The 26,289-nt window shown below is 30.1% G+C and overlaps 2 protein-coding genes across 2 annotated transcripts; one reads left to right on the top strand and one right to left on the bottom strand.

The window, feature by feature from the left end:
* LOC134697230 (CCR4-NOT transcription complex subunit 7-like) lies at positions 1–13,980 on the bottom strand. Its single transcript, XM_063559371.1, has 7 exons — positions 13,854–13,980; positions 10,014–10,192; positions 8,829–9,022; positions 8,179–8,340; positions 7,465–7,642; positions 6,703–6,780; positions 1–5,811 (listed from the first exon to the last, which is right to left on the bottom strand). The coding sequence occupies exons 2-7, from the start codon at positions 10,125–10,127 to the stop codon at positions 5,641–5,643; spliced, it is 897 nt and encodes a 298-aa protein (XP_063415441.1). The 5' UTR covers positions 10,128–10,192; positions 13,854–13,980; the 3' UTR covers positions 1–5,640.
* On the top strand, positions 13,968–25,382 carry LOC134697229 (vacuolar protein sorting-associated protein 37A-like). Its single transcript, XM_063559370.1, has 11 exons — positions 13,968–14,162; positions 16,920–16,994; positions 17,671–17,785; positions 18,733–18,821; positions 19,331–19,499; positions 19,870–19,934; positions 20,324–20,451; positions 20,913–20,971; positions 21,471–21,633; positions 22,924–22,973; positions 24,058–25,382. Exons 1-11 carry the CDS (start codon positions 14,056–14,058, stop codon positions 24,121–24,123), a joined length of 1,086 nt encoding a protein of 361 aa, XP_063415440.1. The 5' UTR covers positions 13,968–14,055; the 3' UTR covers positions 24,124–25,382.
* The last annotated feature ends 907 nt before the right edge of the window (positions 25,383–26,289 follow it).

Below are 26,289 nucleotides of genomic sequence, written 5' to 3'. Positions count from 1 at the left end.
TTTTATTTTTGCTGTATGTTTTATGGACTGGTCATCCACAAATTTTATTTACAATTCATAAAAAGACAACCAGGTCCACATTTACACTAAAATATACATAGTAAGGGCCACAGACACCAGCCCCAAAGCTTCCCGACAAGGGAAATAATCCATTCAAGTATCTTTTTCTAAACAGCCACTTCCATACACACATACTGACCATTCATTTTTTTCAAATTTTAAAGACAGAAATAATAAAAATCAAGATTGTAAAAAGCAAAATCACAAATTCAATATTAAAACTAACAAATTTGCATTAAAAGAATAATTTCAGTTCACATGATTTTATAGTTTGTAAAGAAAACAAGGGGGGGAATTATATTTACAATTGTTCAGATAGCTTTTTACAGCTATTTATTGGAACTTTTAGTATGTATATTATTTTGATATAATTAGATTGAACATACATAAAACTAAATCATCTATAAAAGCAAAAACTTTTCAGAAGGTATATATATATTTATAAGATGGAAATATCTATATAATTCCTGTCAAATACATGACATGTATGTTTGATTCCAACACTCTTCAATCCTGAATATCTTAATTAAAATAGAAAAAATAAAATTAATAAACATATAATTAAATGGGACGAACTAATTTAAAACCTCCCTCAAAAAGATTGAAAGCCCTAGAACCAGAATGGTGTATGATCATGTTTAGAAAATGGAGTTAATATTAAAAACATGGAAAGTAACCTTGATATTTAACAAGCAGCTATTACTACTACTATTATAGATATTAAAAAAATTTGAACATTAATAATTTAATATGCAAATATTGAGTGTGAATTGTCAATTAAAAACTTCAATTTCTAAACATGATCAATAACCTTCTTAAATAAAAACAAATGATCTCACATGAACAAAGCTGTTTAAAACATACAAAAACTTTCTTAACTAATGGGCTGATGTCACTCAAAAGGTTAGTACTACATACAAAACTTGTATAGATGTTTTTATCAACTCTTGTCATCTTAAAAATCAACTCGAAAATCAGTTATGTCTAGATACTTCCACTGATCTTATTGAAGGAAAGTTGTGTGGAATGCTGAAAAGTATTTGAAGGAAGTAATTTGAAAATGTGGTGAGGCTGATATTTTTATCAAAAGAAAATACAATAGTTAAAATTCTTTTCTAAATATAAAAGGCAAATATTTCAAACAGTACTTAATACTAATTATATGAAGTTGAAACAGAATTACCTCGAAGTGAAAACAAAGCTGACAGATATCAGGTCATTAAATGTGTTGTCTATGTACAGTTGCCGAGCAGAAAAATGTACGACTTATTTTTGACAGTCTTGTTTCTTGTATCTACATTATACAATACAGAAACTTATCTCTCTCTAATTTTAGTAATCATCAAGGACAAAAATTTTAATTGTGAAAGGAAAAAACAAGAATTCACAATTGTTTTGCTTTGGTTTAAAGGAGATGCTTTCCCACAATTCCATTACAATCTTTCTAGATCAAAGAATTATATAATAATTTTTGCTCACGATCTTGATGACAAGACAATTAAAATAAAAACATCAATACAAGTTAAATTACAGACATATTTAGTCAGGGATGATAAAACCCAACATCTTCATTATATATATATACAAAGTAATCAGAGTTGGGTGGATACCAACATTTTGGAGAACTACAAATCAATTTGGCATAAAATTAAGCACTAAACAATACCTCAATCAAATCTTTGTCCACATAGCATATAAAAGCTTGACTCAGCTGATTTAAATTATGCAAAACAAATCTGTGTTAATTGATGGGAGGTAACTCTGTAATGTATGAGGAACTATGTAGAAATGAATTTCTGAGATCATTATTTTGCTGACCAAAAATGAAACAATTCCAATATAGAGTTATCTCCCATTTGCATAAACAGCATGTGAACAGGACGTCTTAAAATAAAGATACGACAAAAAACAAGATTACAGATATAGAATTCTGTAAATACATGAAATAATAATATTAACTTATTAACCTAAAAAATGTACAATACTGTTAGGCATTATTTATTATCATTATTAAAAGTACAATTTATAGCAATAAATAATAATTCTCTATAAATAATGATGAACAATTTAATGGATGCTATCTTTTTTTCATAGGACTGTTCGTTAAACCAATATGTTCATCAAAGTTATTTCTAAAACAAGGGAACATCTCATTGAAGCAGATAATATTTTGCATATATACTCAAAACAAATTTTAGTACAACCGCCAAAAGAAGAAATGAAAAAAATCTGATATTTTTATGCAAGAAACAGCCACAAGTTAAATTTCATTTTTAAAATATTACTCATTGTTTCCAATACTATTTTGAGTTATTTTATTCATTTTAATGATAATTTTCCCATTGTAAATCTTCACCATAAATATCAATGCTAACAATACTGCACATCTTTCTTTTTAAATACTAAATAAAAGCTAAAAGTTCATTTAAAATAAGACAGAAATCTGAAGCAATCATTCTAAAATTCCAAAGCAGATTTCCCATATAAAATTGGTAAAAACATGGCATAATGTATGTGGATTAAATTTCTTATGTCATGATACTGAACAATACATGGTAATATAAAAACCTGAATTATTTATAGCAGGAATTTGTCATGTCTTTTTATTTCGTTTCATCAATATTTTTATACAGAAGTATAAAGTTTTGAAAGTTTTGAAAGAATTACAAAATGTATAAATGATACATTTTCAGGGTTACGTTTCAATGGTGTGAATTTAACTGCTGCCGATATTGAGCAATATGAATCAATCTGAAAAGAAAATCAACTATGATTTCTTCTAAATAAGGTAACAGTGGACGTTAAGCAACCAATAACCCCAAAAACCAATCAATCTAATAGATATTGAGTCCATAAATATTTAGACAAATGAATTTTTATTAATCCATTTTTCAGTTTATAAAATTCCATGTAAGATTTAAAAACATTGATCAGCTTTAAGTACTAAAACATTTTCCCCTCAAAACAGGTCAATGACTACATATTTTTTTTACATTTATGCCTGCTTAAATTTTTTTATTTGTTGGTGTTTAACACAACTTTCCTAACTCTTGGGTATATCATGGTAGCAAGTGTATGTAGAGAGCTGGCTACAGAGAACAAAATTAGGGGGATTAATGTTTTATAGTCTGAGCATTTGTCTGTCCTGTATCAGGTTTGGTTTAAGGAAGTTTACCAGAAAGTTTGTTGCCATGACCCCTTTTTATCTAAATACTTGACCACTCTTAAAATATTGTTACATATATTTCCAGCTCTAATGAATAAGAAATAAGAAACTAGTATAGCCCCTGCATAGTGTTGAATAGTGTTTTTGCGTAATACATGTTGGTAGCACAAACAGTATGGTGTGTACAAAAGACATAACAAATTCCTGCAAATACACATATCTCATCACAATTTGATAATTCAATGTCAAAAATACAAAAAAGATCACATTTTATGACATAGGATATCCACAATGAATGAATTATATATTGCACTAGAGTCCATCATTTCCACTTGATAAAAAGATTAAAATAAAAAGTTTAGATAGACGTACAAAAATATAAAAGAAATTATTTTGGCATTATTACATGACAAGATTAAAATTGTGTAGACGATGGCGAGAAGAGGATAAAAATACAATTATCAATATATCCTTTGTAACTCTGGAAAACCACTAACAAAAGTACAGATTTATGATCAAAAACAAAATACTGCAGATTTACAAAGGGTTGCAAATAACAATTACAATATACATACAGAAATTCAACACTTCATTTTCTAAAACTGTTAACTTGAAAATTCATCAATTTTTCACAGATTAAGAAAATAATGCTTATTGACATCATGTTACTTAAATTATAACTGATACATGTATGCATATACATCATAATAAAGAAATATGTGAAAGTCCTTGAACCAAGACAAGGCTAAGACTTAATGTCAATAATAATTTTATTTATTTACTACTTTGTGTTAAGTAAATTCGATATAAGAACTCTGTCTCAAGCTAACAAGATGACAGTCAAATGTTTATATGCTTCAATCTTTCTAATATTGAATAAAAAATATATTTTCTAAAGAGATCAGTTCCTAGAAATATTGAGAAAAATTAGAAATCTGATTTAGTATCTTTGAACATACAAAAACTTTAGGTTTGAGAGAAAGAGACAAAAATCTTGATTTTTCTACGATGCAAGAAAAATTATGAGTTTTACAAATAAGAAGATCTGGTATCCAGTGAATAATTAAGATATCACCCTTTTTCAGGTCAATATATTTTACATATATCATTCAGGTCATTAACAAAAATACAATTAACAGTTCTATAGTTTTATGTAAAACATTAATGGAGTCTGATGGAAAAAATAAAAATACTGGAAACTGCTTCAATTTAAAATGAAAACAAAAAAGTGTGCTTCAGAAAAATAAATCACAAAAATATCACAGTCGCTTTAGCAATCCTCAGTAGAAACACTGATGGAATTTTAGAACAATCACTTGAGACGGAGTTATCCCCCATGCAACTATATTTTATATTTATTATCTTAAAATAGTAATACATTTAGTCATAATCATTATCAATACAGCTTTAACTTCTTTTACTTAATTAACACATTCCACATTGAATGATACTGACTGAAAGTCTACAAATATAAAGAAGTTTTTCAATATTAAAAGCTGTATCTGACAATATTTCATTTCAATAATAAAGATAGCATTCATTTATCCTATTTAAATGTCAAATATAGTTGCATGGAGATTAAATTTGATTAATCTTACATCTTTTCTTCCATCCTGTCAGCATGGAAATGTAGTTCGTACATGATATTGTGGCCCCAGTTGTGTCCCCTGAATAAATTGTCGGAGATGGTACATGATATGATGAAAGACAATGTTACAACAAAAAGTCACTTCTGTATGTCCATTTGCAAAAAAATATATTTAAGGTTAGATTCTTATGAATAACAGATTTAAGGTTAAATTCTTATTAATCACAATTGAGCAGTTGTAGTGACTGAACTGTCTAGATTAACTTTGAGTATTTTAACAAAAAAGTACTTTCTTGATTATTTTTGAGTATTTCATTAATAAAGGTACCAAAAATTCATCTGTTCTTTATGCTAGAGGTTTTGTTAAATACTTTTAAGAATGTGTAATTACCAAAATTACTATTCCCTGATATTCAAATATCTAGATGGAAATTACCATGATTACTGCTGCTTAGAAATGTCACTTCTAGTACTGCTTTTAAAAAAAATTGTTTCAAAAGGATTTTCTATTCAATGGACATATAGAAATGAGTTCATCGAACAACATTTTGAAATATCTCTATAGAAATATAGTAACCATAGTTACACCTGAGACACTTGATGACATGATGGTTGTCCCTGTTTGATTTATCACAGAAGGTCAGATGAAAGGACAAGGTCATGAACCCTATACAATAGCTGCCTATTTTCATGCTGATAAGTCACATGATCTCATTGGTAGTCCACTTATTTTTCCACGTTGTTCTTGATGTCACATGATCTTGCCTTTAACATGGTAACGACAACTCTTCTAAAGACATTCCAAAATATTGCACAGCATGTGATTCTATGAATTACTTGATACAGAGTTCGTTTCGTCGTGTGGCGTCACAGAATTATGATTTGTTGTACCAAACACATTATTATCGTAACCTGTCCCATTTTGAACATAAGATGTACCAAGTCCATATAAATGACCACAATATTTAGCATCGTCTATGTTATCTTCAAAAAACATCTGAAAATAGGAAAATCATTTATGTTGAATTTTAAGTATTTTGTTTTGTAAAGAACCAGAGGCTATTTCAGTCTTTTTTTGTCCCCTAATTGAATTAAGAAAGTAGAGATGACCTATAGTTATTAATTTATGTTGAATTTGGTCTCTTGCGAAAAGCTGTCTCATTGGCAATCACACCACATCTTCTTTTAATATTATATAAATTTCCTAAATTTTAAGATAATTTCATAACGTTCCAAAATAGTTGACATATTTGAGATATTGTTTAAATTTTCAAGTTTCGAAACAGTTTTTCTTATTCATCATAAATTAGCAAATTTCATGAGGAAAAATATTGTGTTGGGACTACCTAAACTAACCAAAATCAACTGCAATTGATCACATCACATAAAGATATTTTCAATATTTATGACAATTTGCAACTTCTGTGTTGATTTCATTGAACCATGAACATTCCTATATAAACTTTTGTATTATTTTTCTTGTTTGATAAGTCAAATAAGTCTTCTATAACTTGTCACCAAATAGGCCCCTAAAACATTTTTTTAACAAAAAAGCTATTAACACTTTTAGACTGGAACAAAGATACAGCAATATTTGTGGAGTGTGAAAGCTTAACTTGATCAATCATGAAAATATATTTCCAAGCATCCGTTGATCATTGTTTTCCCTGAGACAGCTTAATTTCTGGAAATAAAGATGCCATGTACTCTTGATTCCACCTGAATTAAGTTTTGTTAATTCTGATGGTTGAAATTTGTCTGAATGTTATTGGAATTTTTCAATACAAACAGATCCCTATCAATGTCATAAAATCTTAATTAAAAAATCTCTTCTTCAACTAAAGCATTTGCAAAAGCCGTAAAATATAATCAACTGTAAAACAAATACCTCTCTCATTTTAAAAAATGCTGCCCCTGTTAATAAACTGTCACTTCCTGCTTGATGCTGGGGACCTATTCTTTCAATCTGAAATACAACATATATAATTATTAACAAAAATATTTTCATCAATAGAGTGCTTGTTCTTGTATAACAAGTCGATTCATAGGATTCTGAAAAATCCAACTTCTGTAATCAAGATGGTTTAATACACAGTTTAATACTCAAAAACTGCAAAAAACTTTTACTTGCCATGTTTATTTGGTTTCATCTATCAATTACAGGATTTCTGCACACTCTTACTGAATTTGTTGCAGTTTACATTTATCTTTCTATTTCAGGTTTACTTTGGATTCATTATTATTATTGAAATACCAATCTGAGATTTAAACCTAAAGGTGAATCACAATTTTTTACAGCTAGTTATAGACTATTTCACTTCTTTTTCCATAAAAAAAACATGACATTTTCTACAATGAGAAATATCTAAAAATTTAGCTAGATTACAAAAACATTGACATTATAAACCTCTATTTTCCTGAAGAGCTGAATCAGTAGATACAGGTAAAAGGGAAATGCATTATATTTAATATTTAAAATCAATTGATATAATGGCACTATGAGTTGTTCGAAGCAAGGATTTTGCAATTTTACATTAATATGATAAAAGCTTGCAGATGCACAAATACTAAATGAATCTGCAAAGCTTTCTTACTATCATACTTAGTTACACATATGTTACTACATCTCCAAAACATTATACTAAGTTACCTCTAACTGTTCCGCTACCTCTTGTAAACCTCCTTTTAAGTTTTTACAGCTTTTCATTAAATATTTAACATCATAAATATTAGGGAAGTAAATCCGCAAATATTCAAAGAATTCTGATTCTTCTGATGGTAAAGGCTGATCTGTTAATAACTTCAATAAATATCCAAAATCATATCCACTGTAAATGATGAGAAATACATAATTAGTCTAAACTTTCACCACATACAAAAATGCAGTAGGACATTTAAATTGAAAAAGACAATCCTGTAATATTGTGTGTACATTCTTGATTGACAGTTTTACAGTATCCAGATGAAATGGATAAATAAGAGGTCAGCCAATGAAGGATTATAAAAATATGCTACATGATGTGCCTTGACTACAAAATGCTATGTACCAAATTACATCAACAAGTGAAGTATTTTCAGAGAAAATATTGTGGTGAGAAACAGCAGCTGAGGTTCTGAAAATGTGTCTTTAGGTGTTATAACCCTTACTCAACAATTGTAGTTACTCAAGAAAAAATGATTATTTTTCATATCCTTGTTATTGGGTTGCTGTTTCATGGATGTAAATGAATAACACCCATGTCTTTTAATTCATATTTGTGCAACGTGTAGCAGTTTATAGATGAAATGAAATCAAATATGTAACAATCTAAGTATGAAATAAATAGGTAACAATCATTATTTATCAGTATAAAGTAGTCCTTACCTGTGAAATGACAACCACTTGACATTTTCACTTAGCACTATACCAGATGTCATTAACAACTCAGCAAATTCATACACTTCAATGCCTTCCTCTTCATGTTTCTTAAACTGTATCCCAGAATTCTGTAGTAAATCTATTGATTCTTGTGCAAACATGTCTTCCCTGTGAATTCAAAATGTATATCAATTATTAATTCAAGATAAAACATGTAAATGTGGTTGTTTATTGGTATATATAGTATGCTGTGTACATAAATCTGGCTGTTTTAAAAGCTTTCTCGTTTGAATTGGTATACATTTGTCATTTCAAGGCCTTTAAGTTTTGGTATAAGTTTTTTTTAAATTTGAAGGTCATACTGTAACCTGAAATTGCTAATTTCTATGTCATTTGGTTTCTTGTGGACAGTTGTCTCATTTTTATGTATCTTTGTTGTGTCCAATTGTGATTTTACTTTTATGTGAGTAGAAGATAGATGCATCTAACAACTTCCTAAAGCATCTTTTATCTTCAATTTTTTTTTAAACCATAACAGAATTCTATATATGACAATCTGCAGTCTGCTGTTTGTCATTATCATTTTCAAATGGACAAACAAATATAAGATCAATACATAAAGAAAACTTCAAATCTACAATTGTTTTGCCACTTACACTAAACTATATTTGAAGTTAAACTGCCATGTTGATATGGGTGATGGTGTATCGCCATTCTCGTCTAAAAATGTTATACCACACTGTATGATCTTGAGTAAGTCTACATTACATCTTAATAACTGGTACTGGAAATCTGCAGCATTCCTAAACTCTCCTATCGGCCGTGCTACAACTCCAGGAAATTCTGTGTCCTGTTACAAAAATATAATGTCATTGAGTTTTAAAACAATCTTTTTCAAAATAATACATGCAAGCCGTTATATAAAATAGGAAAACCTTTTTACTCTAATAGTAAATATATTTTATCAATAAAATCAATACATTTTGTAGTACTGTTACCAATGTAGTGCAGACTTGTTAACTCACTACTGCTGTCAGAATTCAGATTGTAATCATTTATGATCATATGTCCCTATCTGAATTTGAACCAGCAGGAGTCATAAGGGTAATGAACAACATTCTTACATACATGCTTCCATTGCATGTATGTATAAGGCCATGCAATAGATTTATTTGATAATTTCCTTGATAATCTGTTGCTTTATATATTTCAAAATCTTTAGAGACCTCACTGTCACTCAGCTCACAGTCTCCAACACTACATTTAATATTAAGACGAAACAAGCATTAGCCTTTCAAAAAGGGCTATAGTCCACTCTTAGCTGATGAAAATGGAAAGTGCTCTCGCTTTGTAGATTAATTCATTTACTAGTATAGCCACGTGCATCAATCAACAAATTTTACCACAGATGTGAGGTCACACGTTATGAAGTAGTATATATCGTTGAACGTTGTTGTTTATGAAACTCCAGAAGATGCGACTATTTATAGATAAAAGTTACCTGTGTATGAATGATTAATGACCAGGCAAAATCTAATTGCTAAAATAGTGAGGACAAATCTGATACTCTACGGGATTGAAGGACATTTACTTGGTTTGGATTGTCCTAACCAATCAATAAACTTTGATCATTCACGTCTCGTAATATCTTCCAATCAGGTAGCAAGAAAAATTCACGCACTAATTGTCCATCGTTCAATTCTTAATATCGACTCCTAGGCGTTTTTTTTAGATGGAAACATTCATTTCACTACATTTCATAGTAAGCTGCATAATTAATTAATTGTTTGTTGTATCATGGGCTAACTATGTATATTTTATAGAAAATAGTTTACAATTACCATGGCAACATATCTGTATTTTTGTACAACATGGCGTATCTTCCTAAACTCCTCTTCCATGTTGTTTTGCCAGACATCTTTAATTCCATATTCTGTGTGTGCTATAGATGGCATACTGCCAGCATCCCGTGCTTAGTTACAATTCTTTAAAAGTTCACCTTTTCTTGATGTTTTTCTTTCTAGAAATAAATAAAATTAAACATGTATATGTCAATACTATAAATAGCTAATTTGGAAAATCCTTGTTACTTTTTAATACATTACAATCAGTCTATTATCCTTTAGAACTGAAAAATAACAATGTACCACACACTTTAAAAAGTATGTGTAGTTTCAGTTACATCTGAAAAAAGGTTAGATTAGGTAGGTAGGGATTTTTTTTTAAATTTTTATGTTTTTTTTTAACATTGAGTCTATGGGAGCAACATTCTGACTTTAACAGTGCTTAATGAAAAAAGACAATAAAATCTTTAGGGTAGGCTAATTTTGAGGCGAAAAAGTAGGGAAGGTAGGGTTACTGGAACCACACATGTATTTTTATTTGGCCTTACTAAGATAAATGTTAAAACAAACACATTAAGACTTTTTATCAAAATTCCTTCATGTTTGTCTAAACTTATTCTGTCTGTAGGTAAAAATGAAGTTTAATAAATGTAATTTATTTCACAAGAAAGGTAGGACTTCTTAATTATTAAATTGTTTGTTCTTTTTGCCGTATTGTTCATGAGAATTGTGTGCAAACTGAGGGAAAATATGGTAGTCAAAACCTGTTTGGTCCCGATCACAAAAATTTTGTTAGGTTATAATATACATAGACATTTAAGCCTATTTTGACAATCAATTGTCAGACATTTGGTACTGACAAAAAAAAGCTGTTGTAGTACATTTGTAGTATGTGCTGCTTTATTGGGTAGCTGTATTTTTTTTTATCAGAAATTCAAATTTACAAACTATGTCAGTTGATACACTCAACATTGAAAATTACTAATTAATTAATGCAACATCAAACAAAATATCATTGATCTATCACATGTGATCCTATCAAAGTAACTTAAGCTGAAATGTTACTTTAAAGTAAATATCAATTATGTGTCACAAGTTGTCCTTATCAAACTAACAAACACAGGGTTCTCACTAAGGATTTTTGAAGGCGAGTCCAGGGACTCGTCATTTTTGGCCATGGTGAGTCCAACGGCAAGAAGAATATATTTTGTTGCAATATAATGTAATATTTTAGTTTCCATGGCCTAACAGAGCAATGAAATGACATTAAATTTAGATTACTTTTTAAACTTTTGCTATAAAATGATGATATTTGTGTTTAACTGTGTTCAGTTTATACAAAATATTTCAATATTGATGTATCTGTGGACTCACCAGTTTTTAAAATGGTGAGTCCAGGACTCATGGACTCGCCTTAGCGAGAACCCTGCAAACAGCAAAAAACTTAACAGTAGATAACATCAGAGCCTTTGCCCAAAAAGTAATACCTAAGTCCTGTAATCACCAACTTTCACCACAGGCAACATTAACACAAAATACAATGAAAGATAAACAACAGTTCACATAACACAGCATGATCAAAGTGTTTTCATAGTTGCATTTGAAAATACTACTCAGAATGCATTTAATTCAGAATGGGGAATCCTACAATACAATATAGATCAATTTTAAGCACAAAAAGCACCGAAGAGTAAGGGAGGACATCAAAAGTTCAATGAAGGATAAAAAAACTTAATTCACATAGTTTTCTCACTGACCCCCACACCCCCTCTCTTAACTTAATTTGGGAAAAATTGAATGACCAATATGTATATATGTAAAATCGATTTTAGATTAACAAAACTTGCGGCAATGTTGACCCCCCACCCCCAAACTATTTGATTTAATTTTTTTATCCTGTATCAATCTTTTAATGTCGTCCCTAATAATATATATGTAAGAATCTTAAACACAATGGTATGCTAACATTGCTAAAGTGTGATGATTTGATATTCTAAAGTGTGATGGTCTGTGCTATTCATTTGAACAATGATAAAAAACTCTTTCCCCAAAAACTAGTCATTAATGTATGCAACTAGAGGACTTATGTATGACCTTTAACCAAAGCATTGGCTTACATGGCCCTACTCTACACATTCTTTTAGACGGGGAGGTGCGTCATTTGCCTTTCAGGCTAGAGTCCCTAGTGACCTGATACAGCTACAAGGTGACTGGGCAAGTGATGCCTATAAGCTATATTTGAATTTTACTGTGCAGGAGAAAATATTTGTTGCAGTGTCAATGGCCAAACTTTTATAACATTTTTTCAGACACAACCAACAAACATGTACTGGTGTTATCAGATTCAATCTGTAAACATTTATCTGGCATTTCTAACATGGACCTTCAAGCTTACAGTGGTGATCGTATTTCCACTATTAAGAAGAAACTGGATCAAGGTGAAATAAACTTGAGTAACTATTCTTACTGTCTTATTCATTTTGGAACTAACGATGTAAGAGACTTTTCTGTAGATCGTATCATTGCTGGTTTTAGAGTTATTTGTAAAATTTAAATCTTTGTCTCCGCATATCAAGCTTTATACATCTTCTAATTTACCAAGACCTGTAGATTTTGATTTAACTGGTTTTAAATGTGCTAATATTAATAGGCAATTACTTTCTGTATGTTCTAAATATAACATTATTTTTATAAAATCATATAAAAGGTTTCTTGTAAGAGGGCTTCCTATTAGGTCTCTTTTTGCCTTTAAGGACGGAGGATTGCATCTTAATGATAAAATTGAATTGCATAGTATTCAAATAAGACCAAAGGACCTCAGAACAAACAGTATAAAATAATTCAAATGGAGAAAAATAACAGCGGGTTTGTCAGCCTGATTTAAATACAGAACAACAAATAATTATAAGAAATAAACAATCAAACGACTACCACTTAGTATATACTAACTACTGCAATGTTACCATTACACTTTCTTGACCACTATCGCACTTCAATTAAAAATAGGAAGTAGTATGAACTATTCATCCAACCTGAAAAGTTGTGTAAGTATGAAACTAATAATCATACAGACTTCAATGTTAAGCCTTAACCCAACGAAAACCAATTCAAATCAGAAAAGCTACTGCGTCATATGTCAATAAAATAAAGGAACTTGGCAACTAAGGAAAACCATTGCCTGAACCACATAATTTCCTGTTACAAGTAACAACCATTAGACTTTAGGGTTTCCATACAATCACACTTAATCTTGATATCAGATTTCACTTAAAAACAAACAACCATAGCGATCAGATATCACTTAAAAACGAACAACCATAGCGATCAGAATTCACTTATAAATAAAAACGAACAACCATAGCGTAGACCATTTACCTAACTACAAGTATAATCACATTTTAGAATCCTACATAATGGTAATGTATATGCAAAACATGTAATAAACAGCGGCTGGTAATGATCAAAAGCTTGACCAATGCAAGACTAAGATAACTGGTAGTGAATGTATATATTGATTTACTCAACCAAGAGGCAAGATCTTGAATCAACATGCATTTGTACATGTATAATGGTTATTTTGGTGACTAAATATCTATACATTATGATACAACAGAACTCAAAGTAACAAAATAAATGACTATAGACTTGGTCTTTTTTAAAATATGTCACAATATTGAATGTATTGCACGTGGGAAGTTGCAATTTGTGTCAAGTGTGCAACAAAAATAATTTGTCTATACAAGATGCACGGGAAGTGTAGAAAGGTTTCAATGCATAGCTGTAGCATTTATGGTTTTTCAGTGGTTGATTCTTTTCAATGTTCTTTTGAATACACACCAACTTCAGTTTAGGTGAAAGACAGGAGGAGATATGCACGTACGAGCGGAAAAATGATGTATGAACTACATTTCTTTGTGATTTCATGCGCTCAAGTGCGACGCATGATCAACCGGAACCCCGTTTTTGATGACGAACAGTGACTTCCGGGAATAATTAGCACCTGTCAAACTTACTTGAGAAGGAACTGAAAAACGAAATTATGAATTGGCTAATCGGAAACAAATCCAAGTCAACAGCACAATCACAAACTAATCTCCAGGCACATCGTACTAAACAAATTGATTCATTGAAAAAAGCAAATTTAAAGTAAGGAATGCCTTTTAGTATCTGCAGAAATTGCAGAATTATCATTTGAAAATGAGTCATTACATGAATTTAGATATACGTATACTTTACTGAATTGCTCTTGTTGTCTTTGATTAGACATCTATCTCAATATTTGATTGAGGTTACATTTTTTTCTATTTGTAATGATATGTATTTATTCCTGTGTCAAGCTGTGATAGTAAACACACATTTTTAAGTCTTTTTCTTCCCACGGGTAAAAACAGCCTCATGTTGTTTTTTTTATCAATTTTCAGGAGACATTGATGATTGTGAAAAATCATCTTTGAGCGTGAGACTTAACAAAATAATTAAAAAGTTGCAAACACATCACATCAAAGGCTAGTCCGAGATTACTCTGACGTCCGACAGCTGTTTAGCCAGACAAGCTGGGGCCGTGGGACGTCAGAGCTTGTCCCATATCAAAAAGTGGATATTTGCCCACCAAAAATAGATGCGCTACTTCCTCGCTTCTGGAGCCGACTGAGGGCCTTGGAATTATATAAATCGGGCATCAATCTCTTCAGTTTTCATTTATCTCTTCATTTATGTAAGTTTCACCTACCTGCCAAACCTTTAATTTTCTATATTTTATATTCTGACATCCCACAGCCCCAGCTTGTCTGGCTAAACAGCCGTCGGACGTCAGAGTAATCTCGAAATAATCAAAGGCAAAGTAACGATTAAATTGAATTTTCCGTACTGGCATCAATGTAAACTAATATGAGGCATGCGCTACCTGTTAAAGGGGACAAAGTCTGTATCAATTACATTTTTTTTAATTCTAACATATTTTAAGTTAAAAAAGAAAAAAATACTGTAACGTTTCCGATGTTGGTTCTATTGTTACTTATAGTCTCATGTCAAACTAGACCAGAAGTAACTTAAGCAAGAAAGAAATTTCTGTGTAAATGAGGGAAATGAAAAAGTTACAAAAAAAAAGTTAATGAATTTGTGTTTATTATAAGTGCATTTGAAGTTATATCTATAAAGAGAAAGGATATATATTCATGCTTTGAATTGTATTTTAGGTCTTTCATGACTGTCTACTTTTAGGACTACAAATTATGAATTACTTTTAGATTTTTGTTTCAAAACACAATGTAAACCTTAATCATGTTAATCATGTTAATCATATCTGCTAATGTTTAAATTACTTAAATAGTTTAATTTAATTTCATGAAAGTACTGCTTAGCAGATATTTTTAATTATAATTCTGGAATGATAATTTATTTATATATACATGTATGGTTGGTGCACAATAGAAGAATGATAGATGAACATGTCAATTCTTTTTTTTTTTTAATTAGATTATTATTGTTGACAGACCCGAAAAGCAACAAATTAAGTAACCCTGGTCTTACAATGTATAAATGCTGCATTTAAAGTAAATTTCATTTTATTAGCTCACCTGGCCCGAAGGGCCAAGTGAGCTTTTCTCATCACTTTGCGTCCGGCGTCTGTCGTCGTCCGTCGTCGTCGTCGTCGTCCGTCGTCGTCCTGCGTCCGGCGTTAACTTTTACAAAAATCTTCTCCTCTGAAACTACTGGGCCAAATTTAACAAAACTTGGCCACAATCATCACTTGGGTATCTAGTTTAAAAATTGTGTCCGGTGACCCGGTCAAATATCCAAGATGGCCGCCATGGCTAAAAATAGAACATAGGGGTAAAATGCAGTTTTTGGCTTATAACTCAAAAACCAAAGCATTTAGAGCAAATCTGACATGGGATTAAATTGATTATCAGGTCAAGATCTATCTGTCCTGAAAATTTCAGATGAATCGAACAATCCGTTGTTGGGTTGCTGCCCCTGAATTGGTAATTTTAAGGAAATTTTGCTGTTTTTGGTTATTATCTTGAATAATATTATAGATAGAGATAAATTGTAAACAGCAATAATGTTCAGCAAAATAAGATTTACAAATAAGTCAACAGGACCGAAATGGTCAGTTGACCCCTTTAGGAGTTATTGCCCTTTATAGTCAATTTTTAACCATTTTTCGTAAATCTTAGTAATCTTTTACAAAAATCTTCTCCTCTGAAACTACTTGGCCAAATTAAACAAATCTTGGCCACAGTCATCATTGGGGTATCTTATTTAAAATTTGTGTCTGGTGCCCCGGTCAACCATCCAAGATGGCCACCATGGCTAAAAATAGAACATAGGGGTAAAATGCAGTTTTTGGCTTATAACTCAAAAACCAAAGCATTTAGAGCAAATCTGACAACAGGGTTAAATTGTTTATCAGGTCAAGATCTATCTGCTCTGAAAATTTGAGATGAATCGAAAAACCTGTTGTTGGGTTGCTGCCTCTGAATTGGTAATTTTTAGGAAATTTTGCTGTTTTTTTGTTATTATCTTGTTTAATATTATAGATAGAGATAAACAGTAAACAGCAATAATGTTCAGCAAAGTAAGATTTACAAATAAGTCAGCACGACCAATTTGGTCAGTTGACCCCTTTAGGAGTTATTGCCCTTTATAGTCAATTTATTACATTTTTCATAAATATTTGTAGACTTTTAGAAAATATTTTCCACTGTAATTACTGGGCCAAGTTCATTATAGATAGAGATAATTGTAACAAGAAGAATGTTCAGTAAAGTAAGAAGTACAAACACATCACCATAATCAAAACACAATTTTGCTATGAATTTATCTGTGTCCATTGTTTAATATGCACATAAACCAAGGTGAGCGACACAGGCTCTTGAGAGCCTCTAGTTTTCATTTCAGCCCAAGTGAGATAATTCCAAACACAGAATACAGAGTAACATTTCGATGTAATAATAACAATATAACTTTAGTCATGTAAGTTTATTAATATATATTGAGGAAATAATTTTCTTTACTCCATTTGGGTATTTATTTCCCAATTATGTTTTAAAATTTAGTTGACCACTAAGGGTATATTGTACCAACACTTAACTGTATATATATATTGTTCTTGTGTTTTTTAGCTGATATACTGTCTGTTCTTAAAAACCTTAGAGCATTGTGTTTTAGGCTTAGGAAAACACAATGCTCTTACTTTCAAATGAATTACACTTAACACAATACTGTTTATTAGGGTATGTAAGGTTTGATTTCAAATGAGACAAAGTTCTGTCAACCAGAGATAAGAGAGGATGTATATGTAAACAACTACATGTCACTGTTTAGTAAAACCTTCAACTATAACCACAACAAAGTTATACTGTAAAGTGCGCTATAAAAAAGCATGACCCAATTCGAAACATTTTAAAAGAGAAAACAACATATTGCCAAAAACAAAATATTGTAAACAACAATCAACAACAATCATGTGCACTGAACTTCAGATTCTGGACTTGGAATAACCACAGAGTTGACAGGCTAGATTCATGACTTGGAATATCCACAGAGTTGACAGGCTAGAGATACAATAAATGAAATCTTAGAATTTATAATCTTTTAAACTTGCCAAGTAGCAACAAAACATTCAGCATACATATTTTTTTTATTTTAGCACACTTCCTCCACAGTTTCCACAAGATCCACCTACGGTTACTGTAGAACCATTGGTTAATCATTCATGGGTGGATACACAAGGCAAGCTGATTGGTTGTCCAAGTTTAAGTTCTGTAAGTTATTAACAGTAAATTCTATCATTGTTTATAGTAAGTAAGTATCTAAGTAAATTTTATTTAGAGCCAGGCATGATATGTACAATTCATCAAGGTCAACATAAGGTATGTAGAGCTCTTAACTGACGTTAAGTTGATTGTTGGTCATAATTGTGTAAAAATGTTTAAAAATTGTCTTTTAAAGGAAAGGTGGAATTATTTCTAAATGCTTAAAAGCACTTCAAAGATTGAAATTATTTTGTGGTAGACATTATTGCCTATTTCACATTTGTAGTTTTCCTATCAGGCAAACCATGTTCATTTGAGAATCTTATTTAAAATGTTCACAACTCTTTATATAGTTGAAACCTCTGTGTTAATTGCTGTTAATTGCTGTGGAGGTAAAACGTTTAGATTTTTAAACAAACATTGTAGACAAGTGTTAGGAAAAAACTATTAAGCAAAGACCAAATACAATATTTGATTCATTCGAACAAACTGATAATAAGCTTATAAAAACAAATTGATAGACAACTTTCGAGTTCTATACATTTCCATCAAAAACTCTGGTTTTAGTGGACATCATTCTTGCGTTTAGGGGCAACGTCACTTCCATTTCCAATGTAGAGCAATTGGTTGGAAAACTGTAATACTGTTTTGCATGAACTATTCGGCAAATTGAATTCTCTTAATTGACAATCAGCACTCCGGTCATTAGGAAATAATGATTAAGTACCTACAGAATAAACATTATTTCTAGTATATCCTGCACAACGAAAATCACTAAGACGCTTGATGAACATAAATAATGCAGGGATACAGGTGATCCCTTCTATATGGTAAATGATGTCATAAAGGCGTGCATAATTGATGATTTTTTTCCAGTAAAGGATGAACTCGAAAGTGGTCTATTGTTTTTTAAGCTTTTTCATTTTCCATCATTTTGACAAACTTTTTATTTTCAGTTTACAATGCATTCTAGTCTAGGCCAGATCACACAGAGCATTATAGAAGAATTCAGAAGAAGTCCACCATCACTTGTATCTCAAGGATTGTAAGATCATTATAGCACATTTATACATACTCATTGAGGAACATTCAAATTGTCTCCCTTTCTGAGATATGTGAGAGTGATGTAAAATTTCAGGATATACATTAGCCATAATTTTATATATTCAATATAGCACACATTTCCTATATACATACGAAGAAAACAAGAGTCCACACAAATATTGGTACCCACTAAAATATTTTTTTTCAATCCAAAAACGATTGGTATCCACGAATATAGTTGGATACAGAGTAATGCAAATCAGTTACTTGTTCTCAGACAAGTCAGCATGAAGACAAATAAAGATTGATATTCAATTTCATTTGTTATAGATGCAAAAAACAACTGTAACATGCGAAATCACTTAAGATTTATGATTGGATGTTTGATATAAAAAAGGAATCAACATTTTCTAAACAAAGCATAATATGATGAAAATGTGTACTGGAATGTAAGAAAAATATTTGCTTTACTGATAAATAAAGTTTTATAATATATCTGATTTTAAACAGCAATCCAGGAGCACCAATGCAATACCCACATACTGGTCCTCAGTCAGGAGCACAAGGTGGACCCACAGGATATCCAATGTATGGTGGATATAATCCTTATACATCACCAAGTCTCCCACCACAGACAGTTTCAGCACCGACTATTCCATCAAGTAGTTCTGGTCCAAGTGTAAGATTCCACGTCTTGTTCAGTTAGATTAAAAAAAAAAACATTTTTGCTATATTTCTTATTGATATATAACATATGGGTTTGCTGAAACAATTTTGATAAGGCAAAACTACAATTTGATCATTATTAATTATATTAACAATTGAATACATGAATTTCAGAAATGAGAGAGAGTATCCTATACATTGTACCGTTGACCAAAATGCAATATTATTAAGTTTCAGTACAGTAATTGGAAGTGAAAAATCAATTTTAGCCTAGTGTTCATTCATTCACCTGTTTTGCATTGATAAAACACATTTTGGTCGTTTCTTAATCTCACCAATATGTATGAATCTAGTCTTTATAATTGTTTTATTTATTTTTACAGGTACCAGATGATGAATTAAGGTTACCAGATGTGTTTGCTGCCTTCCCAGAATTAAAAACTAAAAGGTACCAGTCAAATATGAATGAAATGAGATGTTGGTAATACCTAATCTAGACAGCAACCAAACAACACATCAAAACAAATCATATTTAAGTCAGTGTATCGTCTCCATTGATAGAAGAGTGCCTATACAACATGCCAAATTCTAAGTAGTTCCCAAATCTAAGAAACTAAAACAATGAACTTTTGTGTTAAAAATAAATCAAAGAAAAGGAGGAAAAGCAATATGTCACCCCACATTTTCATATGTGTGACATAAAAAAAAGATTTTCATGTTTGTCACATCCAAGCTTGTAATTGTTAACATACTAAATTGATTCTGTACTAGAAAAGGTTAAGTCGTAAATTGTTAGCTTTGTTGACATTGAGTGTATATCTTTTATTTGTTTTACAGTCTTACAGAATTAAATGGATTATTAAATGAAGAAGACAAAATCTTAGAAATGATACAAAAAATGTCAGAAGTATCAAAAATGAAAGAAGACAGAGAAAAATTATCTAGTGAATGTATAGAACTAGCTAGTAAGTATGCAAATGTTGTCTGTTTTATTTTTGGAGTTATCTAAATGTGGTAGAGATAGTTTTAAAGACGTGAAAACTATTTGATTAAGTTTTCAAAATACTTTTTGAATTGATTGAAAGGAACAGATAATATTTTTTCTAAGCAGGAATATCTCAGAATAAAAAAGAATCCACAGGTATGAAAATGTTTACATTCAGCAATCTGTTTGATACATGTAATCAAAACAATGTATGTTTGAAGAATAAAATGCTTAATTTTTGTATACCTTTGTCCTATTTATGTATAAGAATAGTTTTTTGAATGAATTTGAGATACGCTAAAATTCAACAAGAACTTGTTATCATTGTTCAGATAGAAAACACCTACTTTTTATCAAAACATAAATAGCTATTCATTAACTAAAGATACTTTGTACTAAATTTACTTAGCATAAAGATCCATTAAAATAATTATTTTACAGAAGAAAATTTATCGAAGAAACCAAAGATTCAACAGATGAGACAATGGGTTGGTGAAAAGGTAAAGGTGTTTTATAAAACTGTAGACAAGGAGAAATTAAATTATTTTAGAATAGATTAGAAACACTACTGTGGATTTCTAAATATGTCATTGATTTCCTTTTCGAGATATTTTATTTTGAAAATATGACTCCCTCAGACTTTTACTTTGAATTTGCATTGGTGTTTTTTGGGTCTCAAATCAAAAGAAAGAAAATCAAGAATCTGCTTAAATTTTGCTAAATGACCCTTTATGACCTATTAAGTTTTATATGAAAAAAATAAATGGGTGTCATGGGGAAAAATATTTCACCTTGTATTGTAGAGAAAACACTGAGGGGATCAAACATTTGACACAAATTCTGAAGCCTCACCTATTAAGTAAATGTACATCCATAAGTGTCATTTAACTTCATAACTTCACAACCACCTGCAATTTTTTTTTAATAATCTCTGAAAACCTTTCCATGATTCAGCTAATCTTATATAGTGTATACATTGAAGACAACTATTGCTTTCAGAATCAACTTTTTGAAAGATCAAGGGAAGAATTTGAGCGAGATCAAGAGAAGCTTATGTCACTGTCTGATACATTCCATCCAACAAACATTCAGACGAACATGAAAGTCGCATTAATGGAGGCAGAGGAAGAATCTGAAAAAATTGTAGATGAATTTTTAAATAGTAAGTACATTGTGTATTAAAATGTTTTTTGATCTTCTGGGCTTAACAATTTTTTGTATATATTCATACAAGAGCAGAGACATTTTGAGAAGTCACAAAATTTATATGATGATAATGCATTGGTATAAGTGGGAGAAGGGAATGTTTTAGAATAATTGCTTCATTATTGGGATACAATTCACTGACACCTTCTATCTACTAGTAAATAGAAATTTTCAAAGTTTGTAACTTACTAAGTTTTGGGTCGGTTGCACACAATGCAAATCTCTTATACTTCTAAAATTATTTGATAAGTGACCTCTTCTAGCTTACCATACAAAAATATGAAAGGGTCTGTGCCAATAAAAAAGTTACTTTTAGATGTGCATTTATACACCTCATATAATAATGTCTTTTATCATATACTTAGACTAAATAACATATGATTTTTACTGTATGATAATATCATTAAATCAACGTAAATTCCATATTTTTCGAATTGGTGCTTAGCGGGCTGATATGAAAAGTTTATCACATGCTTCGAGTGTTATCACATGCCTTTCCGTAACGTTATCGCATGGCATTCCGGTGATGCTCGGCAAATTCCGGAAAATATACCTCAATGCTACATTTTCACTAAAAAACTTACAAAGTAGTGTACAATCTCAATTTTATTAACGAAACAATTATTTGGATACTGGAAAGTATATTTTGTAAAATAATAAAAAAAAAAAAAAAAATCAAATTATTAAATAAATGCGTTTTTTTAAAGTTTCAAACATAATTTTTTTTCAAACAGTGTTCATTATGTATATTTTTGAATAATTTCTTTTGTCGTTTCGTCCATATTAATTTTTTTTTTTCTGTTGAGGCATCTGATAGAAAGATTTCATATCGAATGTACTAAATTTGGAGTCCGACGTCCGTGAACTTTTCACTCTTTGAACTTCTATTTGGGAACCACGTAAAATGATCAATATATGAATCTGTGATTTTTCTCCATTGTTGAAGCATATGATAAAAAGATCATAACATGTCATTTTTCATATCGCATGTATTATCAACCCTCGGTCAATATCAGCCCTCGAGCCATGCGGCTCTTGGGCTGATATTGAACCTAGGGCTGATAATACATGCGATATGAAAAATGCCATGTAATAATCTGATAATATTGATTAGATTAGAATATATGAACAGACAACCCTGAAGTTGTACATAGAACAGCTGAACCTTATACTTGAAATGAAATTCTTGTTATTTTTTGTTTTTGTTTATTCAACTTAAAAAAATGGTATGATTTTTAATTTTCAGAAAAGATGGAGATTGATGAATTTACACAAAAGTTTCTCCAGATAAGAATGGTAAGATTGCATTTAACAATATGATTTTCTTTCATTTTAGACTTTTTCATTCAACAGCAATACCTTACACTTGCTAATAGAATTAGACAATTATTTTAATGAAGAAGATACAATATGTGTGTGATTTATCACTTATTTTCTAAAATCCATATGTTGGAACAATGTACCAGTACTTAAATAAAACATCACAGTGTTGGTTTGAAATATACTGTTTCTGTTGGTTATACAGTCATTACATGACAGAAATTTCAATAATAAACTAGAAAAGTACACAAAACCATGATTATTTGACTGGTACTTATTGGTACTTGCTAAGAATTATACAGAGCACAACCATTATCAAAATAGATATTTTAACATCAAGATTATTATATGTTTATTTATTCACTGGCAAAATATTATTTTGGGCAATGATTCTATTTAAAAATTTCTCTTTACTAATTTTTTTTGTTAAAGTCATAAGAAACCTCAAGTCAAAAAAAAATAATGCATATGTTTTTTATAACTCAATGGATAGTTTTCATTATAAAACTTATGTACATATACTTTTTTCTGAAGAAAATTCTTTAATTTATTCATATTTAGAAGAAGTTTACTCTATTTGAATTGCTTCCGTATGCAAGGTGACCTCAGTGTGACCCATCTCGTAAAAATCTGGTGACCACAATACGCATGGATGTCCTTAAAATAAACTATTATCTGTATTTACATGTTAAACACGTGCTCAATTTCCATGCTGTTTGTTTATTTTTTGTCAATTGTTGACAAACAGGTGACAATCGTTAAACTTCGGCTTCAAAACACGAACTTTAATTACCTGCCATATTTTCACAACAACACTGACCGATTAAAAAAAATTTGACGATATACAAAATTTACACGAAAAAAATGATAAATTCGAGTACAGAAGACTAAGTTTATGATGTTTGTATACGTTGGTTCAAGAATTGGAAGAACATTATTTTTCACCGGTCACTCGTTTCTTATGACTTTAACATATTGCTAAAAAAATAAGATACATGTTATTATGTCTTATATAATACATTCATAAATATCTTTGATTGCAATATTACTTTTATTTCAGCAATCACATTGTCGGAGGGCTAAAGAAGAAAAATTAAACCAGTTAATTCACCAGAGTAGATATTGATGTGACCTTTAAAATATAGGGATGTGACATAAAGACAGACCAATGTTACAATATGATAGAGTTACTCGTGGGTTGTGATATGAACTTAGGGCAGAAAGACAAATTAAGATATCGATTATGAAGGATTTGAATTGAGATATTCATTGTGATAAGAAATACTTGCTGACTACTGGCAGTTATCTGTTTATATTGGACTAATATATGTATCACGTAATAGTTGTAATGGAAAAAAGTCTTTCCTGGAAATAACTATAATTAACTAATCAAGATTTGTGTTCATATTGTAGACTTGTATAATTATTTTGGAATAGTCTATTTTTCCATGTTTCCAATGACAAACATATCTACAACTATAGCATGGCACTTCATATTTCTTGACCATTTGATTTCATGATATTGCTTTAATAGGCTTTTAAAGATAAAAACACATTTATAACTTAATCTGAAGAAAATACAATAACAAGGAATTATCAATTCGGGGCCAGATATAAAGAAAAAAAAAAATTTTGCGATAAAAAAATTTGATTTTTATCTTTGCTAGAAATTAAGGCTACTTATGTATATTTTCAAGTGCTGTGATTGGTAAAAACTATCAGAAACAATAATTATTCACACAGTGAAATAACATTATTTTTCACAATTGTGTAAGATCACATAAATTACCAATAGACCTGATAATTTTGAATTACAAAATGACAGTAATTATAACTTGCCAAATATTATCATTGTAAAAGTGTTGTATAATGATAACTTTGAAGATAGAACCTTTGCCATTATAGTTTTGTTATTATTTATGACAATGATCATGTTATTATTCCATTGATCTGTATATTTTGAGCTGTTTTGTAAAATATTCATAAATTATTGTTATCAAATTCCTTTGTTGATGTTATTTATTTATTTCGCAATGTAGTATTTTTTATGAAATTCTTTTAATGTAAAATGTTTTAATGGGAGAAAATATTTACTGCTTTTTATAAATCATTGAATAAAATGTCTTGTATTGTATACAAACTTAATTTCTGACAAATGAAGACAAGAAATACTTTTTTAGATCAATTACACTAGAACCATTTCATGGAAATTCACATGATACTCTAAAACCACTAGAAAACGAAATTTTGAATGTTTTTCGGTGCTGAAAATAACTGTAATGGATAATATAGATTAGACTTATCTTTATTTATTGAAATGTATTGTTTCTCTTGCACTTGTTAAATATAAAAAGCATCTGAATAAATTGACATCTGTATTTTGTTAAAATTGTTTTAAAACATTGAGATTATCTTACTTATTGATTTATAAACCTCACCTCTTCCTCCTGAGCTTATCTGAAAGGTGTTTTCCTTTCACAATACACTTGTTATTCAAGCTTCCTGTTTAACCATACACAATCTAAATTGTTTTTGTGTGATTTAGCCCTCATTTTAACAATTGTGAAGTGTTCTAGAACCATTTACTAGCAGTTTCGACTTCTGTTTGAGGATGGAATACAGGTTTTTCCTAGAAAATACTGCAAACGACCACACATGATTTGAAATTACTGTAGTTTCATAAGACCTTTTTGGTGCACTAATTTTTTTTTCTACCAACAATTCTGTGGGAAGAAGGGGGAACGGACTATGTACCAATGAGAACTATACAAGCCCAATTACCGTACCTACTGCCAGTATTGGCAAAAATAACCATACTTACAAAGTGATCAACTTGTGAAAGTTACTGCCAGCAAAAGATTGAAAATTTGAAGCAGACGTAGTGTAAAAAACATACAGTCACCATCTGATCCTGGGATTGACTCTATGTTCTTTAGAATGTAACAATAATCAATATCAAACACACTATTTCTAGAAAGAGTTAAATATCAAAACTTCTCATTACTAGTAACATTGTTTCATTAGGCTTTTTAGTTTTAGTTATGTTTTCTTAAGATAAAATTAAATTATTGCACTTTGAATTTGAAATTTCTAGTAGTTTTATAATGTACTGATATCAAGGGAGATAATTTTACTCTAATTAATATGTAATCATTCTCATACTAACAAATAGGATAGGTTTCCTTTCATATCAAGTTTTCAAAATAATATATACATTTTTCATTCATCTAACAAATAGCTTTTCCTTCAGACCTTATGAAAAAGAGTTATAATAAATATCTTATTAACTGTC

Source organism: Mytilus trossulus, chromosome 14 (genome assembly GCF_036588685.1).
Source record: "Mytilus trossulus isolate FHL-02 chromosome 14, PNRI_Mtr1.1.1.hap1, whole genome shotgun sequence".
NCBI lineage: Eukaryota > Metazoa > Mollusca > Bivalvia > Mytilida > Mytilidae > Mytilus > Mytilus trossulus.
This window is presented reverse-complemented; position numbering and strand designations above follow the sequence as displayed.

Bases quoted from the DNA above. Each gene is read 5' to 3' on its own strand.
- LOC134697230 (XM_063559371.1), bottom strand. From the start codon at position 10,127: ATGCCATCTATAGCACACACAGAATATGGAATTAAAGATGTCTGGCAA. The intron at 9,023-10,013 runs GTAATTGTAAAC...TTTTTGTAACAG, and splicing joins AATACAGATATGTTGCCATG to GACACAGAATTTCCTGGAGT. The intron at 8,341-8,828 runs GTAAGTGGCAAA...TTGAATTCACAG, and splicing joins AACTTCAAATATAGTTTAGT to GGAAGACATGTTTGCACAAG.
- LOC134697229 (XM_063559370.1), top strand. From the start codon at position 14,056: ATGAATTGGCTAATCGGAAACAAATCCAAGTCAACAGCACAATCACAA. The intron at 16,995-17,670 runs GTAAGTTTATTA...TTTTTATTTTAG, and splicing joins AACAATATAACTTTAGTCAT to CACACTTCCTCCACAGTTTC. The intron at 20,972-21,470 runs GTAAAGGTGTTT...TATTGCTTTCAG, and splicing joins GACAATGGGTTGGTGAAAAG to AATCAACTTTTTGAAAGATC.